Source organism: Leuciscus leuciscus (assembly GCF_965113295.1).
Source record: "Leuciscus leuciscus genome assembly, chromosome: 23".
In the NCBI taxonomy this organism is placed as follows: domain Eukaryota; kingdom Metazoa; phylum Chordata; class Actinopteri; order Cypriniformes; family Leuciscidae; genus Leuciscus; species Leuciscus leuciscus.
Window position 1 is genome coordinate 5,068,632 of NC_138747.1, and position 20,933 is coordinate 5,089,564.

At 36.0% G+C, this 20,933-nt stretch overlaps 1 protein-coding gene across 1 annotated transcript; it reads left to right on the forward strand.

Annotated features, from left to right (window-relative positions):
* Nucleotides 1–250: 250 nt before the first annotated feature.
* etnk2 (ethanolamine kinase 2) lies at nt 251–20,088 on the forward strand. The gene is made up of 8 exons (XM_082155129.1): nt 251–601; nt 7,870–8,129; nt 10,079–10,219; nt 12,531–12,673; nt 13,344–13,427; nt 13,516–13,676; nt 13,874–13,947; nt 15,464–20,088. Exons 1-8 carry the CDS (start codon nt 422–424, stop codon nt 15,534–15,536), a joined length of 1,116 nt encoding a protein of 371 aa, XP_082011255.1. The 5' UTR covers nt 251–421; the 3' UTR covers nt 15,537–20,088.
* The last annotated feature ends 845 nt before the right edge of the window (nt 20,089–20,933 follow it).

Consider the following 20,933-nt stretch of genomic DNA (forward strand, 5'->3'; position numbering starts at 1 on the left):
AGACTAAATAATGAGCATATTATGTTTATTGAGAGACACATAAAGCCAGGTTATTTACGAATCTTACGATGCAGAAGGGTTTTCATGAGCCAAGCCTTTACCATGGACGACAAAGCGACGTAATTTTACCTAATCAATATTAATAAGTCAGTCCTTCGCCATTGGAAGGTTCTGAAGTTCCGTCAGCATGACCTCATTAATATTCATGAGCCAGGCTCCGTCATCGGATGATTTCTTGTGGGCGGTGCCTACAGAAGGAAGAAGCGCCGTTTTTTCCTGCCGTGATGACAGAAACCAACGGTACCGGCATATGAGTCGCTCCTCTTGTCTCCTGCATATACTAAACCGGGCTGGACCTTCTGTGCATGTTCAAATAAAAACCTTTAGACCCCCTAAACACTGAAAATACCTATTTAATTCTATGTCGGGCATTAATAGACAGTTAAATCATATGATGGAGACGGAGATCCACGTGCCGGTTGGGTCACCGACGATCAGAAAATTCCCGATATTCGTGGACGAACATAATGTTACGGAAGGGGCGATGAAGCTGATTAAAGAGCTCAGACCAGGCTGGGACCAGAACCTGATCCGTACTAAGGTAGGTGTGACTGTGTAGCTTGAGCTAATCCACTCCCGGCGTGTTTAGGGCCTTTTTTTTTCTGTCTTTCTTTTTTTTTTTTTTTTTTTTGAGGTGTGGCGTTTTTCATTTTCATTGAAGAATATATATTTTAATATAGCTTAAATGACGTTGAAGGTTTTGTGCGTTATCACGTCATATTATTTTCTATGACCGTATGAGTGACGTTGGAAACTAGCCTGGCTAACTTAGCCAGCTGCTGGACATTACACCCAGTTTAACCACATCTAACAACACATATTATGTAATAAAACGCGTATAAATAACTATTTTAACAATTTGCGCCAGATAAGATAGGTTATCAATCTTTGACGTGAGTGAGGTACGTATACGTCCTGTATACGTCACTGGCCAGCTGGCAGTGACTTCTTTGCTATATTACTAAAAACCTTAAAATCAACATCAAAAGAAACCTTCAGTTTAGTATTTTATGATTGTATATATGGGTCAGTGACATGACGTGCATAATTTTGTGTCCAAGTGCACTATTTCCTTTAAAATAATTTGATAAACTCATGACATATCGCTTTGTCCTATAAAACCTATTTAGTTTGAATTCATTTTTAGTAGGCTACATTTAAAAAATACATTTTGTTATCTTAAACCCCCAAAATGTCAGGTGGTGCAACTGTCCAAACAAATGAACAGACTAAGAAAACTATTTAAAAAGGTGTCTTAATAAAATAAAAATAATTAAATACTATGGCATCATTTCAGGTTTGAAACCTTTCATATAAACACATTTTTATACATATCAGTAGTTGAGATAATTTAACTTTTGTCCAGCAATTTGTAGATTCCCAAATGTCAGGGTGGCACAACTGCAAATGTGGCTCTTTTATTATGAATTGACAAGATAATACCAGTAAACATAATGCATCATACAGAGGAGCCCGACCAACTCATCCTTGTAGCAGAGTGAAAATGTTTATAGATCTCTATCAAATACTGGCAAAAACTGCTAATTTCAGGTATGGGTAGATTGGTACACTTTTCATGTCAGGTGGTATAACTAACTACAGTATACATACATAAAACTATTTGGTTGTACCGCCTGACAAGTCAACAGTCAAAAATGAATTTAAATCCTTTGAAATGTTAAAGGAATAGTTGACTTAAAAATGAAAATTCTGTCATCATTTACTCACCCTCAAGTTGTTTCAAACCCGTATGATTTTCTTTCTTCTGCTGAACACAAAGGAAGATATTTTGAAGAATGTTGATAATCAGGCAGTTGATGGGCACCTTTGACTTCTATAGTAGGAAAAAAAAAGGCCATGGAAGTCAATGGGGTTCATCAACTGTCTGGTTATCGACATTCTTCAAAATATCTTCCTTTGTGTTCAGCAGAAGAAAGAAAATCATAGGGGTTTGAAACAACTTGAGGGTGTGTAAATGATGACAGAATTTTCATTTTTAAGTTAACTATTCCTTTAACAACTGAAACTTGTTTAAACACATTGTTCATGCATTATATCAGTTTTGAAAAGATAAAAAAATAAAAACTTTAAGCTTTATTTGCCAATTACATTTTATATATATATATATACACACAAAGTTGAGTTGTGTTTGCATATCCTAGTTCAATCATATGTTGACACCTCAATAAATCTTTAAATTCAGTGAAATGAGTTTGCTTAGTTCATGTTTTGCCATCATGTAAATGCACTTGCTGGTGCATAAAAATACAATATATAAATCTGATATAAATATACCTCAACAAGGTCCTTTGGATTACAGGTGGTTTCAATGCATTTTGTTGCAAGTCATGTTGTTGTTCTGTATATACACACACACACACACACACACACACACACACACACACACACACACACACACACACACACACACACACACACACACACACACACACACACACATGTACACACACACTTATATATATGTATATGTATGTAATCTGTGTGTTTATATATATATATATACACGCACACGTTTTTCTTCTTTTGTCCTTGACACAGGTCAGCTGTTACTTATCATCTCTGAATAACAGGTTATCTCACAGATAAGAGCATCTCCCACCTGGCGTTCTGGTTTGAAACTAGTGGATCTAATTAGATTGACTCGACCCAAAACCACATTTATCCAAAAGTCATTAGCCTATTGGTATTTGCATAATCAGATCAATGGCTCACGACCTCAATGTAAAATATCATTTGTTTATTCATTTAGGAGGCTCACAATATTCAAACGGTTAATAACAGTTATTAATAGTAATAAAGCAAGCCTCCCATAATGCTGCCTTGAGTTCATCCTAAAGCAGCTGTTTAAATAACCTGATTAAACTCTGTGACTCACACTTACTGGCTGGCCTGACGTCTCGGTCCAACGCCACATATGCTACTCGTTTAGTAGCACAGTTATAAACGTTGCATTATTGCACTGATGATCAGCCTCACGTGCTTCATCTGTCATATCTGTTTGAGTGTTATCATTTAGTGTGATGGGAAATGAAGGTTACTAATGAACAGTGTTATTATTGTTTGTTTGTCTTTAAGCAGAGACGGCGTGTCCCAGTCCACGTCACTAATGAATCTCATGAAAACGCTCAAGAACGTGTTCGAGTCATATTTCAACCTAAAAGCAAGGGAAAGGCATAAATATATTGTGTACTTAAAGAAAATGAAGCACTGATTAATATTTTTTATCGTGATATTAAGCTAATTTTCCTCCCAAAGTCTCATTGCTGTAATGCATTATTTTATAAAATTTTTAGCAGTTGTATTTTTATATTTATAGAGATTTTTTCCAATAATTTTTTCCTTGAATGTTAAGGGTTTTTTGTTATAAACAATTATAGCTTTTTTTTATGCAATAGTAGATATTTACTATTATTACTATTACTATTATATATTTTTTATAATATTAGCACTGTAAAGCAATATATGTATTTAGCTTGTGTTTTTTGTTGAGTATCATATATTATGGCTCATATAGTATGATATAGTGTGAATATGGAGTTCATATTCGAGGAGGGAAAAAACACCTCAAATTTATTCACAGGCCCAAACTGAGCAAGAATATGCAATTTGGAGGATTTACTGATATTTATATGGCCAATAATGAAATTCTGATGTGAATGTAAATCATTGAGGTCGTTATAAACAATAAAGCAGACTACTTACATAAGATGCATATCAATATAATTTGTAGCTCTATATCTCCCAATAATGTGCCTTGGTAAGATGATGAAATGCTTAGTTTTATGATAAAAAGCTCTGTAGTTTTAATTGTTGGGACAAAACATGCAATGCAATGATGATTGAGAGATGTACAAATAAACATTCCTCAAAAGCCTGATGGATCATATTTGATATTTACATTTTAACATGATTTTCCTTAAAATTTGCGTATGTATGAAGTGAAAATCAGTAATAGAAATAGGAATGTATAGTACGCTCAAAACATTTTTAAATAATACAGCATTTCAGCTGTTTTTTAGATATATTCATACACATTTTTGTGATTATAATTGCAATTAAAGGCACAATGTGTAAGATTTTTGGATTAAAATGTTCAAAAACCACTAGAACAATGTTAGATGTTTTGTTGACTTGTTTACTTACATTATCCCAAATGTTTCCAACAATGTTTAAATCCAGAGAAATCAGCTATTTTAACCAGTGTAACATCCCACCTGTCAATGACGTCATATCCGCGTTACTGTGTTTACCTGAATGCATGCCAAGACTGTTTTGTGTGTATTTGACTGTTTAAGCGCAATAATCAGTGAAAAATAACTCAATTTTAGTACTGAGAGGCGGCTTTATTTGCGCACACTTTGTGTGTATCTGTGGGAATGAGTAAAATTATGCACAATACGTGCAATCCCACGCCGATATTCAAGCTGTAACACCAACTATATTCACCCAGAGCAAATGAGATGAGAGAGAGAGAGAGAAAACGCAGATGGTATTGTGTATTTTACAAATGAGTTTTGGAAGAGTTTCAGATATTGAAATATGTATTGAAAAATCTATATTTTTGATAACATTACACTTAGTTTATTATTTCAGATGCCTTTTTAAAAGACTACAACTGAAAAAGGTATATATATATTATATATAAAATTCAACCCGCCAAAGTGGCTAGTAGGTTGGTGGGTGTTCATGTCAAGCCCTGGTTATAACATAACTTTCAACACGCTCAAATGTATTTTAGGATGATTGTTTTGACCAAATAAAACCCCACAATTTTAATTCATCAAATAAAGTGACCAGTATGAGTAGTAATTTAGCATTACGGCTGTTTCATTAGAATAAAATAAAATAATGTGAATTTAAGTGATCAAATGCAACTTGCTGATCAAATCCATCGGCTGGCTTTGGAGGTGAAGACGACAACTCCCATGATTCCACGCTCATTCACGCCTACACCTTTGTTATTTCTTTTGAATAAGCGGCCTATAGCGGCGAAACTTTCATACTGTGCCTTTAAATGCACATTATAGATCCACACCACACTTTTCCAGGAAAAAGTGGCTGCATTTGATGAAAACCTTACTGATTCATTTATGATTTTCAACCCATTCCTTTATCAAGTCCTTGTTGCTATTTCAACAAAACCTCAACTATGTCAGCCAGCTAGATAATGTTACCTAGGTGACATTTAAATCAGCAGAATACACAACAGCGATATTCAATGCATCTAAATTTGCATGAGACAAAAACACATGCACATGTTCAAGGATTGGCCCAAAACTCTTCCACTGGCCTATCCTGGGTCCTGTGGCCAGTTGCATAAACTGTTAGGACTAGTCTTACAAGTTAGTCATCCAATTTTATTCTTTAAAACTGTTAATAACAGTTTTAAAGTCAGAAACATAAAAACGTAGATTGGTCTAATTTGACACCGAACAGTAAGACTGATTACCCCTAACTAACTTCTAGTCTATCATACTAGTTCTTAAGACACAGTCTTAACATAATGGCTATGTTTATGCAACTGGCCCCTGGTCTTAAAAAATTCATGCTTTTCATTCTTATGATTTTAGGGTGACCTATGACCCAGACATGTATTTTAGAGATTCACCTCTATACTCTTGGGCCACAACATTAGTTGTGTTTGCCACTGTTTTGAAGCCAGGCTGAATGAACCTAATCCCGTTCTACCTCCACACAGATAGACTAGGGGTGTAACGATAACCACATGTGACGATTCGATACATATCACGATACTGAACTTACAATGCAACAGTATTGCGATACACCAAGACATATGGTAAAAGGTTAATATTTTTTTTTACTGTTAATTAAAATGGTAAATTTAGTATTACATTGTGGGTGTACATGAATAGGCTTGGACTTGGTGCTGATAACCCAATGCACAGGACAATGTTGACATTATAAAATATTCATGATTCATGATTTTGAAGCTAAAAATACAGAATTATTTTAGACGAACATGCTTGCACTCTGTCACTGACTAGATATATTTAAAATAATGTAGGCCACTTTTTACTGGTAACAAGACATTTGGCATTATCAGGACCCACAAATATTCCCCCATTGCATTATTATACATTATATTCAACATTATACTTAGTAGTTTAATGTAGTGCTGACACAAAAACTCTGTAAACTTGAAAAACATTTTCGCACAGTAATATTTATTTTGGATGAACTATTCACAGTGCATATTGTCACTATCCACGATACATATTGTTACATTTTTGTAGTGCGAAATATTGTGACACGATATATTGTTACACCCCTAATAACACTGTTTACTGATAGCCAGCATAGTTTTCATCAATGAAAAACATGCATTGTGCCCAATCTTATTGTTCACAGCTGCTTTGGTACAGTCCTTTGAATGAAGCCAAAATGTTCAAAATAAAGCTCCTCTGTTGGTGTGTGGCATTTTGATGCCATTCATCAGATGAGCTCCGGCGTTCCAGCCGTTTAGAAGAGCCACGTGGTCATGTGACACTGGCAAAAGGGGCTAGATATTGTGTTGTGTTTGTTGATGATAACCACCTGGCCCACACTCAACTATAAACACTAACCACGGTTCAAACCATCCTACATATCACTTTCTGCTTGTTAATTTCAAAGTTTGTTCAGATAGTTGTGGTATATTTGCTTTCATCAGTGTATCTTAAACCCATTTACTATTGAGACGCAAGTTCTAAGTGTTGTAACCTTTCGACAAAACTGTTGAACTGTCTAAATGGCACCTGCTCCGAGATGAATTCATCCTCTGTATGTCGACCACTGCCGCTGTTTGTACTTTAGTCATTTCAGGAATCTCAGAAATGCATTGGTGGGTGGCTGGGCCAGTGCAATGAATTGTGGGATACATTGTCACAAGGACAAAACATTTAAAGTCTTGCCAATTTATCATATGCTCTATCATGATTGACATTTGAATGATTGAAAATGGCTTATTTTATTCTTTCACACCCCTTATTAAGCATAAACATGAAAATCTGAACTTAAATAATGTAATTAATTAATGCTTTGGAATACAGGCCTGAGGTTGGTTTTAAAGAAGAATGTTAAAAACATGTGTTTAATGTTAATCAAATTGACCGTACTAAACATTTTATATTTTAGACAAAAAATATATATTTTACGAAATAATCTGGAGTCTAAAATTGCTAGAAAATCAAAGCCATATGTCTAATCAAGTTGTGTTCCAAATCTGAAGTTGGTATCACTAAAATGGAGATTCCTGAGAGATTTTATTTAGTGGCTATACCAAAAATAGGCAATGAGTTAAGGGGCGGTCTCACTATACATTTCGTTCCATTGAATTCCATTCATACACATGCAAATGCATCAGACCGGAAACGCTCAAGTTCAAGTCTGGTGAACTCTGACCTGTGAATTCGCATCACGTGACGACGTGGGACCAGTAGAAGATCGATATGTCACTGCTCGACCTCTTTAAAAGAACGCATATTTTTGCAGTAAAGCCGAGTAGATTTTATATTTTTACATGTATTACTATTTCAATATGTAATTGTAATGTAATATTCAAATTTATTACAAAATGTAATAATAAAAAAGCACGCCAAGGACAGTTAACAGGTTGTCAACATAAACTAGTTTGAGTCAACATGCATTACATTACGGAAGTAAAACTGGATTTGAACGCCATTTCAATTTGACTGTAATGTCTATGCATCTTATCAAAAAAGTAGCTGTGATTGCAGTTGATATGTTTGATCATGAGAGCCTTATGTTCCTTTTTTTTTGTCCCCTCAGCTTTTCACAGATGGCACAACTAACAAACTGGTGGGGTGTTATGTGGAGGACTGCGACGAGGATGTGGTGCTGGTGAGGGTGTACGGCAACAAGACGGAGCTGATCGTGGACCGAGACAATGAACTGAAGAGCTTCCAAGTTCTACACGCCAACGGTTGCGCACCCCGACTTTACTGCACCTTCCAGAATGGCATCTGCTACGAGTTCATGCAAGGACGCGCTCTGGATACTCAAGACGTCAGGGATCCTGTGTTACTCAGGTGGGTCCATTCTGCACACGGCACAAAATGGAAGTGTGGGTGTTCGTTCTAAAAATAACACGTTGAATTGAACACACTGATCTTGGTTTTTGGCCTATTTTTTGGAATATTTTTTGTCTTTTGTAACTATAATAGTGAAGTCATTAAAACTGACCTCAGCTTAGGCCAAAACCTTGTACTATTTATATATTATACTAATTATATAATTATACCTCTTTTGACCAGATGCTAAGACAGTATCACATGTATTCTTCGCAAATAAGAGAATCCCAGAATGCAATGTGATGAGTTAAAATGATTAAATTATTATTATTATTAAAATATTTTTCATACATACTGAAATCAATTTATAATACCATTCAAAAGGTTTTTCTTATTGTTTTTTATAGACTTTATTTGATTTATTTGATCAAAAATAAAGTAAAAACAGTAATATTGTTAAATATTATTACAATGTAAAAGAACTGTTTTCTATTTGAATATATTTTAAAATGTAATTTATTACTGTGATGCAAAACTGATATTTCAGCATCATTACTCCAGTCTTCAGTGTCACATGATCCTTCAGAAATCATTCTAATATGCAGATGTGAACCTTTCTAATTATTATCAGTGTTGAAAACTGTTCATTAAGAACTCCTTAATAACAGTTCTGCTTAATATTTATTTGAAATAGAAATATTTTGTAACAATGTAAAAGTCTTTACTGTCACTTTTGATAAATTGAACGCATCCTTGGTGAATAGAAGTATAATGTATATAATAGGGCTGTCAATCGATTAAAATATTTAATCGCGATTAAAATATTTAATCGCGATTAATCGCATGATTGTCATGAGTTAACTCGCGATTAATCGCATTTAATCGCACATTTTTTATTTGTTCTAAATGTACCTTAAATGAATACTTTTCAAGTTTGTAATACTCTAATCAACATGGGCATGAATAAATATGGATGCTTTATGCAAATGTATGTTTATTATTGAACATAGAGATGTTTTTCAAAGAACTTGTTCATGTCTATTAGACACATGTAGAAAGAACAAAGAAATACCAGGTTCACATTACTTCTCTTTCTTTGCACTGAGCAATTTGCTAACACAAACATGTTTAGATTTTTGCATGACAGGGCAGCTCTTCTGAAAATGCTAAATGTGCATTTATTATTTATTATTACATTAGTTTGTCTCTCTCTGTGCCCATTTTGATGAAGCTAAATTCTCAATAAAACTGTTTTCATTGGTATATTTTGCTGTTTCTGTTGTCAAACAACGGAATGAATATGAAATAGTGACTGAAACGCGACCCATTAAGACATAACCAGCTCTCCCTTCCAAGATGTTAATCTGCACAAAAATCCTGATAATCGAGCCGTCGTCTGATGAAATCAAATACACAAAGGTTTGGGCGCTTTTTTAAAGGGAAAAAATCGCTAAAGGGGTCTACAATGTCGCTAAGTTGGCAACACTGTGTATCTCCATTTCTCCAACTAGGGGTTGGGCCACGGGTCAAACAGAAAATACGCGCTGCGTTAATCGCGCGTAAAAAAAAATTAGTGCCTTTTAATATGATTTTGCATTAACGCGTTATTAACGCGCTAACTTTGACAGCACTAGTATATAATGATAAAATGTACAGCATATAATAGGCACCCTTTGAAACATGTCTTTAAATATTGAAGAATGGCTTGTGGAAACGTTCTTCAAATAGTCTAAGCTATCTGCAAATTTGGAGTGAAGTTCTTGTGCACTCGAGACTGAAGTGTTCATTCCCTTCATGAGGGTCACATATCTCCTTCCAGGCACACAGTGAACCGTATTGCAAATTACACAGGTGACCTTGGACTAATATCCATTTTTCCACATAAACAGCTTTTTCCAGGCATTGTGTTTAGTCTGAAACTGAGCTTTGCATTTTTCACCAATGTCTTCCTTTGTTTTTATTGGCAGACTGATCGCCCGTGAAATGGCCCGAATTCACGCCATCCACGCACACAATGGCTGCATCCCCAAACCCAACCTGTGGATCAAAATGCGCAAGTACTTCTCGCTAGTGGCCACGGAGTTCACTGACCAAGCCTCTAACGTCAGGTAACCCTCAGGGAGTAAACAAAGCAGCATATCATTCTTCATCGGTTTTGTCTTGGTTCTTGTTCTAAAGTTTGCATGCAATGGCGGATCTTTTCTTCTTTTTTCCTTCTGAGCAAATGTCCTGTAAATGACACAACTCTGACTGACGTCTTGTAGAGAACTTGTATAGAAATGCAATTGTCCGTCCTTGCTCATCCTCGATTGAGTATGCTTTGAAAGCTGTGCAAGACAAGTGAAAATGAAGGATACATGGGCCCTTAACTCCCTTTGGAGTGACCAGTTTAAAACTAGATTAAAGTCGCATCTCTTCAGCCAGGCATTCATATAATCCTACAGTTCAAACTACAATCCGGCCTCTAGCTCATAAATGCCAGAGGAGAACTGGCCCCCGACTGAGCCTGGGTTCTCCCAAGGTTTTTTTTCTCCATTAGGTCACCTGATGGAGTTTTAGGACACCATTAGGTCACTTGATGGAGTTTTTCGGTTCCTTGCCACTGTTGCCTTTGGCTTGCTCAGTTGGGGATATTTTGGGGATATTTAATTTAATTTTATCAATCAATAAATTCCTCTTGAAACAAACTTTGTTGTATTATTTTAATTTAATACTGTGAAGCTGCTTTGATACAATCTGTATTGTGAAAAGCGCTATACAAATAAACTTGACTTGACTTTGTACATTTTCAGACCTTTTTCATGCTCAAACAGCAACATTACACAGGGTTCCCACGGTTCCTTGAAATCCTTGAAAGTTTGTGAATCTGATTAAAAAAAAATGTCAAGGCCCTGGAAAGTTTTGGAAAATAAACATGCATAGATACGGGTCCTTGAACGTGCTTGAATTTAGTTTTGTGCAAGAGGTTTTCTGGGAAAAAAATCCATATTATTCCCTCCGGTTCGCTAATGTGTTATTTCACCAACACTTTGTGACCTATGCGCAATAGCTTGCTTGATTTACGTTAGTCTCGCGCATTTACGCATTACATCAAGTGTTTCCCGTGTGAGGTACTTTGTGTTGTACGTTGCCATGACGTTCACGTGCGCACGAAACTACTACGATGGTACCTCAACGTTTGTTGTTGAACACAACAAATGTGTCCCCACATTAAGTCCTTGAATTTGAGGATATTGGACCCTGAAAGTTCTTGAAAGGTCTTTGAATTTGAAGTTAACCAAGGTGTGGGAACCCTGATTACACACTAAAGAAAGTAAAAAAAAATTACAAATCATAATAGGTCCTCTTTAAAACTTAAATGATCTCATAAAAATGTAGATTATAACTCTTAACAACTCAGAAAGGCACATTTGAATTTAGATTTTGCTCAGACAGGTGTTTCATGGGAATCCAGATTGTATTTGTCCATCTAATCTCATGCTCAGAGCTGTTATGTCACATAATCATCTCAATTGTCATCCTTACAAACACGCTGGCTCTTAAAAGCTGACGTTTATCGGTAGCCAGAGATCATGCACATTCAAAGTCATTTACGTCATCGGTCATTAAAGCATTAGTGTCATCAGAGTTTCTCCGGGAGAGATTTTATTATTACTCCCCAATGTCTAACAGGACGATTTTACTCGGTAGTTTCCTAATGCTATAAAACAAGTCATAAACGTATGCAAAAAAAGCATGCAACAAATCACAGATCAGTCAGAGAGGCTGCTGGGTTTTATGTGAGCCGCTGCATGGCAAAAGGAGATTCTAGAAATAGCTCCTTAAGCCCATTATAAGGGGAGAGTGGTCACTCAGACGGGCTTTCTCATTGGTGGGACTGGACCACATTATCACTGTCTTAATTTCTCTTTTGTTAATCCATCCTTAAGATAAATGACTGATAAAGCATTTTTAAATTGTTGGTAATACTTTACAATAAGGTTCCAGTTGTTAACATTTTTTACATTTTAATTACTTAACAAACTATGCTATATTTATTTCTGCATTTAATAACACAGTATTAAAATTAAAAGTAAATATTATTTAATGGATCTGAGCTAACATGAACTAAAAATGAACAGGTGTATTTTTATTAATTAGCGTAAACAAAGATGAATAAACACTGCAACAAATGTATTGCTCATTGTTAAAGTTAGTTGTCGTTTATTGTTAGTTAATGTTAGCTAATGCTAACAAACGAAACCTTATTGTAAAGTGTTACCAATTATTTTACCAAACGAACATCAGTTATAAGCAAACTTTAATTTCCAAAAATCTAATTTGTGGCATTATTGTGTTGTCAAACACTCTTGTCTTTCTGCCAATCACTTGATTTGCTTGAATCACTGATCTCTTTCCGTGTTTTTTATTATTATTTAGAATTCAGCAGGAAGTGCCCAGTCAGGAAGTGCTTGAACAGGAAATGATGTGGATGAAGGAACACCTGTCGCAGCTGGGCTCTCCTGTAGTGCTCTGTCACAATGACCTGCTCTGCAAGAACATCATTCACAACGTAAAGGAAGGTGGGTAATATGTCAGCATCATGACAATATAGAATCAAATTGACCATTTTTACTATAATATATTATAATAAATGCTTTAATCATAAACACTAAATTTCTCTGCCTCTGCTTTTCTGTTCTGCTGGTGTAACCAAAGTCATATGGATGAGAAAAATAATATTAGTATTTTTATAGCCCACTGTTCATGATCCATTCAAAACCCAAGAGTCTGTAAATTTTTTTATTGATTTCGTTTTTTGTTTTAATGTAAAGCTGAATTTTCAGCATCATTACTCCAGTCTTCAGTGTCACATGATCTTTACGAATAAAAAAACACCCGTCTTATGTGTTAGCACTCAAGTTAAAAAAGCTGCATTGTGGATCCTGTGCAACAAAATGTCAAAAATGTTGACTGGTTCCAGGTTTCTCAAACACAACTGCCGCCTCTTCCATCCTACCTCCCGTGTTTTATTGTTTAGGCAAACATGATGCCCTGCATTTGGTTGAGCCAGAATTTGACATGTTGGGCCACTCAAACAAACAAAGAAAGCAATATTGACACCAATATAGAGCCAGTGTTACACTTTTCACTTGTGGCATTAAATTCAGGGGTTTTGTTTGAAAAGGCACTTAAGACTAATATTTTCTCTTGTTTACTATGAATCAAAGCCTCTTGCTTTTTTTTTTTCAGGTCATGTTCGGTTCATCGATTATGAATATTCAAGTTACAACTATCAAGCATTTGACATTGGAAATCATTTCAATGAATTTGCAGGTAAGCAGCATAAAAAATATATATCATTCATAAAAAATGATGCTCTGGGAACTGATTTGCATTACCCTTCTGTGTGTGTGTTCATCAGGCATGAGTGAACCCGACTATAACCTTTATCCCAGTCGAGAGATGCAGTTGGACTGGTTGCACACTTACCTACAGGCCTACAAGCTCTTCACCAAGAAAGGTGAAGAGGTGAGCCAGAGTGAACTGGAGACGCTCTACGTACAAGTCAACAAATTTGCTCTGGTAAGTTTTGCATGTGCAGAGGACATTAGAGGAGAAAATGTTTTGATAATGCAGGATTTATGAATTGATTTATGGTTGTTTATTCAAAGGTATTGGATTACAAGTTTGTTGCATGATGATTGCTGTCAGTGTTACATCTGTGTGTGGACTGAGCTGGAAGGCTTTCCCCTAAAGTTCTTGTTCTTCCGCTTTGGCAGGCCTCACATTTCTTCTGGGGTTTCTGGGCCCTGATCCAAGCCAAGTATTCCTCCATCGAGTTTGACTTCCTCGGGTAAGCGGCATATCCAGCCTTTCATCTCTTGTGATGGGGGAGGATTTTTTTACAGGCATAAAGATCATCAACAAGAGAAATGGGTGTTAAAGGCAGATAAAGAGTGTACAGTGTAAGTGACAGAAAGTAGTGGCAACTAATGCAGCCAATAACCAGGCAAGTAACCTAATACACTTTTGTAACCTAATATAAAATTCTATTCAGGGGGAAAAAAATAAATATATATACTCTGATTTCCATTTGTTTATGACTGAAATTTTATGCAAGTCAAAATATAATTTGGCCAAAGTTCAGTTTCCAAGTAATTCATTGACCAGAAATGGCCTCAAACCAAAGTTAACACCTTACCCATTCACCTTACAGAAACACATGAGACCTGAATTGAAGGTTAGATCTCTTGGGATCATGGATAAACAGTCCTAAAACATTGTCCATTGTCTTTGAAACTTAAAAATACATTAGACCTGAATCTGTGTATGAATGCTTTGGTTGGAGGTAAAGGTCTTATATGAAGGTCTCCCACATACTGTGCATGAATGGGTGCGGACTGTTAGTTCTATTGCCCATAGAAACCTGTCAATGGTGTTTGTTTTCAAGTGTTGAAAAGCAGATTTGATTCAGGACAAGCCACCCTCTGTGACTTTTTCACTCCACCTAAACCGCACTCGAAATCTTCAGTGTTGTGTATCTGTACTCTGTAGCACAATGAAACTTTACTTAAGTTATTCTCGACTTGGTTTTTCGGAGGGGGTGAGTTATGTCATCCGTAGGCTGAGGATATTTTTGTTGGTGTCGTGGCTCACTTTTATTAAACTGGCTCAAGTAATATATTCTGTAAACTTCCTACATCGCCAGTTTCCAAGCAACAGGTCGTGGTTCCTCTCAAGCTGCACCTTTTAACAACAAATCACTGCCTGCGCATATGAGATCAGGAGGGGTCTCACAGCCTGTTTAAAAATCTGCCTCTTTGCATGTAGAAAAAGGATAAAAATTATTATGTAAATGTATTTAAACTTCGGTGTCTTTCAGAGCAAAATTAGCCAGGTCTCAGGGCAATAATGCCACTGAAATTGACAAAATGCCCCTGTAAAAACTTTTTTGTTATCTTATATTTGATGTATTTCATAGGAACCATAAAAAAATTTAAATGTATTTTTTTGCAGTTATAGTTATATTTAATAATGCATTTCTTTGCGTTTTATATTATAGCCTACTCTAAGTGCTACAAACGTACTGCATAACATATTACAAACATAATACTTAATACATAAATAGATTTTAAAAATCATGTTGAATTTATAGATAACAGCCATAATTGGTCAAAACTATATTCAGTTTAAGTATTTGACAAATGGAGGATTTTTATTTTTGTTAAAAAATGTATTTAAAAAATATTATATATCAATTATTGGAGATAAATATGCCCTAAAAAAAGAAGTAAATTTCTGATTCAATTAATTAAATCCCATTCTTAATTTTGACTTTCAGATCTGATTTAGTCACATTCTTTTTCTAGGTATGCCATGCTACGTTTCAATCAGTACTTCAAGACCAAACCTGCAGTAACGGCCCTGGAGATCCCCAAATGAGACGTCAAGACTGAGGGGACAGCGCTGGTATCTGTTGGCCTCATCGTTGACGGTTTGACCATTGAATCAGAGGCCTTTTCAGTCAGGGGAGGGTATGAGGTACAGCAGGGGTGAGCACTGGGACCTCTTAAGATTGGTTGACAGCTTGTCTGCCAACTCTTAGTTCCACAAATTCTTGATTCCTTTTTCAACAACCATGTTCTCTTTGGGACTCCACATCTAGTTGATCAAGTTTCCCATAAAATGAGTGCATATTTATGTTTTAAATACAATTTATTTATTAATTGTTATAGAGCACTTGTTTTTCACCAAAGTAATCCTTCCAATCTTGGAGCTGACTTTGCTTTGGAACTTCTTGTTAAGGGTTTTGCAGTGTGAGAGCCATTGCACACATATGCAGAATGATTTGCTGTGAAGGAGGCCTGTAGTGATGTTTAGCGAGGATATGTGTTGATACTGCAGGCGTTGATTAACAAGAGTCATCTTAGCCTGTGGCTTCATAATGCCTAACAGATATGGCCCACTCTTGCAATGACAAATGTGCAAAGACCCAAAAATGTGCTAATGCTTTCAGATTTATCTCACAGCGCTGTAATGAGAAGAAATTGGGGTAATGGGTAAAAATCTGGGTTGCTAATACAAAGGTTTCCGGTTTAGGGCCAATCAGGGGTGACTCAGGAACTAGATAGTTACTGAGGTCAAAAAGCCTGCCCTGTCCTGCACTATTACGCACTTGAGCAAATTACTTAACCCCTGCAATTAGTCCCCCGTAAGTCACTTTGGATGAACGGCGTCAGCTAAAAGGCAAGTAACCAAGTAACCAATGAATGAAGTCAATCTGACCTCACTTCAGACATTCCTAAGAAGTCAGGGCTGCGAGAAACCTCAGCGTCTGTAGGACCATGTTTCCACCTATTTAGTTTTTATGGTTGTGAGAAGTTCTGTTGAATTTTCCACTTGTCAGAGGCTGTGGAATATTACAGCCTGCTTCCCCCTCCTTTTCCCGCTCTCGGTCCTAAATGCGTCTGCATCACCTGGCAAAGCTCAAACTGAGATTTGAAAGTCATTATCTGCTCAATGATCACTAATCTCATTCCTAATGTCAAACCCCCCTTAAATGTCAATCTAATGGTTTTCCAAAACTGGAAAAGGGGGCAATATTTATGTAACGGTGTTGTGTAGTTTGATTCAGGTCACCATCTGTGAGGATTCAATGTCCTGGAGCGAAATGGACAAGATTATTTAAGTTCAGAATATTAAATTCTGAATTCATTTCACTGGAGAAAGTCCTTAAAGGGTTAGTTCCCTAAAATGTGGTCATTAATTACTCACCCTCATGTCGTCCCAAGCATGTAAGCCTTTGTTCATCTTCGAAACACAGATTAAAATATTTTTGATGAAATCTGAGAAAAAAAGATCTTCATTTGTGTTCTGAAGGTGAACGAAAGTCTTACAGGTTTGGATCAACATGAGGGTGAGTAATTAATGACAGAATTACAATTTTTGGGGGAACTAACCCTTTAAGGACTTTCTCCAGTGAAATGGCAATTTTGTCTGCATTTAATATTCTGAATTTAAATAATCTTGTCCATTTCGCTCCGGGACATCGAGTCCTCACAGATGGTGACCTGAATCAATCTGAAAATAAAGGGCTATCCCTTTAAATACCTGGACTTACTGGTTGTTTGTGGTTTTAAAGTGTCCCCTTTCCAAATGTTCATGTTTCATCTAGTTTCAATACTGTACATCTGAAATTCTCTCGCCTTCAAGATAGAAGAACACTTCACGACTCCCAGTGTCTTCTAGAAATGCTTTATTTAAATTGCATTTTATTTCTTTGTCAAGCTTTTGCCGTAAAATGATGTCCATTTTTATCTGAGTAAAACATTCCAGTAGAAACTTGCCCGAGCCCCACAAAAAGCACGAAATTCATCTTTTTATTTGTATGATGCATATCGAAAATGCCAAGAATTGCACCATTTTAGTCACTCATTGTACTGTAAACTTAGAGGAGAGATAGTTGGGAGGGTCTGTCAAGAACATGCCAGGTCATATCCCCAAAATAAAAAAATACATGATATTTTGCAAAGAGAAATTAAGCCTTTGTATGACTATTAAGATGTATTGCATTGTAATATTATTTTCATGACAATTAGCATGTACATTTCAAATTACTGTATTGAATTAATGAGAATCCAATGGAATTCAATGAGGGGGAAAAAGAGTGAAGACATTAAAGTGGTACGAATTTGGGGAGGGAAAATGTCAGACTGCAAGAGATCTTAATGGCCCCAAAACAGGCTTTATTTTCTGTTTTTATGCAAAATTTAATTTCTTATTTTTTCCCTTTTAATTTTCTGGTGAAAAGTGATCTGTAATGTTTTTGTGAGATCCCTCTCTATAGAGTGGTGGAGGTATGACATCAGAACCTGGAAGACTTAATTCGCCGCCGGTTCCTTCGAGATTTTCCCATGGGGTTTTTGATTTATGTGTAAAATAAAGCCTGTGGTAAACATAACTTGACAATATGACGTTGTGTTCTACTACGTAAATTACACACCCATAGTGAAACTGTGAATTTTGAAGCAGTTATGTTCATTTTTGTAACTAGATAAGACAGTTTGGGGTGTTGAGTGTGTGACATTGTAGAACAAAACATCAAAGTATTGTCAAGTTATGTTTACCACAGGCTTTATTTTACTCATAAATAAAAAAAAAACATAGGAAAACCTTGAAGGAACCAGACTTCTGGGTTCTGGCGTCATACATGTGCCACTTTATAGAAGTCTGTATCTGTATAACTGGAATCATTATCTCTCTGGCAGCTTCTTGAACCCAAGTGTCCTTTTACTGACCAACCAGATCAGTCGCTGATCAGTTAGTACAGCAAGTCATTTTCAGAACGTCTTGAAACTGAAGCTAGGCGTTGTGTTTGAGCGGTGGGGTCACAGTGAAATCCCGGAGGTGTCTCTGGCTCTGTGTCAGGCGCAGGTTAATAATAAAACGGTTTGAGCCGAGGGCGACGACTGAAAGCAAGAGGCCCTTCAACAAAACCATGAATAATTTTGTAGCCAGTGTTTCTCTAATGACTTGGAACTGCCTGATAGCTCTGTGCTAATATACTTTATTTTGGTTCTGTTCACTGCTTAGATCTAAAACTTGATTTTTGATTTTAAGGTGAATCTTGTGAAAACATTTCCACGTCATATTTCACGACAAAAAATAAATAAAAAATTGCGTACAAAAAGTGTACCATAAAGATTCTCCTAAAATTTCAAATGCTGTAATGTAAAGAAATAAAATTAATTCATCAAAAATACTGTAAATGTACTTCATAAATGTACTATACAATTTAAATAATCGTATGTACATTACTATAATGAATAAAATATGCTTCACATTCTTTATTGATAATGTCATATTTCTTGATTTGAGATATGACCCGGACATGCTCTTGACAAGTTTCCATAAGATTCAATATTTAAGATCAGTTAATGTATTTTTAGATCTTTGTCACTTTGTGGTCCATGATGACTGAAAAAAGTGAAACATATTTATATAAGCTGCATATTCCATACATGCATTAAGAATGTTATGAATTTGAACAACATGTTCATATAACACGAGTGCAATGGCAAGATATCTGTGTAGATGTACATATGTGAATGTGTCCACCAAGAAAACCACTTCTGTTCAGTTTTCTTTTCTTTTTTATGTGAAGGACATTTCTAATGTGAAGGGGGGGAAATGTTTACAAGCACCATTTATGTTTTTTTGGAAAGTTTAATTTTGTTGAAGTGAGATTATATTTTTCCACTTTAATATGAAAATTTCAATGTGGCCACAACTGTTTATTCCCTTTGGAATTAAGACTTATGGTGCAACAAAGTAAATTTGAACATCCTAGACATTTCATAGCACCACATCTGAGTATGTATATATATATATATATATACACAGTTATTTTCTCTATGATTTGAAATGACCTTGTGAATGTCCCTTTTTAAACCTCTGCTCTTAAAAGGGATGTTTACAGGAAGCATCTGTGTCTGGATTTTTATTATGATACCAAACAAATCGGTTTCACAGCTTGCGCTTTATTTGAGATCAGTTCTTTTGTGAATGTACTGAAACAATGTACAGATGATGTTTCATTTATCCTTATATCTTTAATATTTCTACTTGTTTTGTATATTTAACTGAACTTGGGAGTTGTATTGGGTTATTAGGTTGGCATGGACCCAAGTATGTGTTTGCTGGAGACCAGCAGGGGGCGCTACTGTAGTGCAGCGATGCTTTCGGCACTGATAAGGAGTTTGTAAATACTGTGAAATATTGTGAAAAACACTGTACAATGTTTTCGCTTCTATTCAACTGTTGGAGGATAATTTAATAATTATTCCAAAAATTTCCATTAAAATGTCAGAGTTGTCAGATCTGTTTGTGTTGCATTTGCCTTTGTATAAAAAAAAAAGTTGCTTTTTCTTTTTTTCTTTGATATGCTAGAATAATCTGTACTGTGCATTAAAAATGCCAAATTTGCCTCTGGTAACCCAAAGTGAATTGCGAGTCTTTTGCACCACACCCGGCCAAACACTTCAGTTTCCTCCTTGAACTTTTGCCTGTCTCCTGTGGACGGTGACCTGCATTTTGTCCCGGTAAGCACAGGAAGACTACTATTGAGGATATCCTGAATCAAACAAGCACAATGCAGTTACACACGTGCAGGGAAACATCCTCCGGTCTAATGTGGAGGGACTCCTTTTCTGCAAGTCTCAATTGTACGAATGAGCTAAAAGCGTATTGAGAGAGAGAGAAAAAATACAGCGTTCTAAACAATCAGCCTAGCATCAATATTATAGTGATATTACTACTGAAGTAATTTAATGTAATCTTCTCTACAATGAATAGCTGAAACACAAGCTGGCATTTTAGTAAATAAAGAGGACAGGCAATGATTCGCAAGTTCTGGTCAGTCAAATACCAGCACTAATGTAGGCCTATGTTCTGCTTTACTAGAGTTATGTATGTCTGAAATATTTGATGATATCAGGATGGAGGACATCTATGTATGATCTAAAGTCACTAAATATTATAGTTCCTTGAGGGTTGTCTGAACTATTGACTACTGAACTTTTAAAGGTAGGGTAGGTAATTTGTTTTATGAACACAGTTATACTGGTTGAAACATATCCTAATTGCAATCAATAATAGAAATAGTCTACTGTGGAAGTCTCATGAACAAAATATGCTCATCCAGTGCAATGTTACCATGTCTTACCTGCCTGTCAACATCTTCCATACCTCCGCGCACCTGCTCGCGCAGACATCACATGTCATCAGTGCGTTGTAGACAGTCACCGTAAACAAACAGCATTCATCTTTTAGGCCTACAGT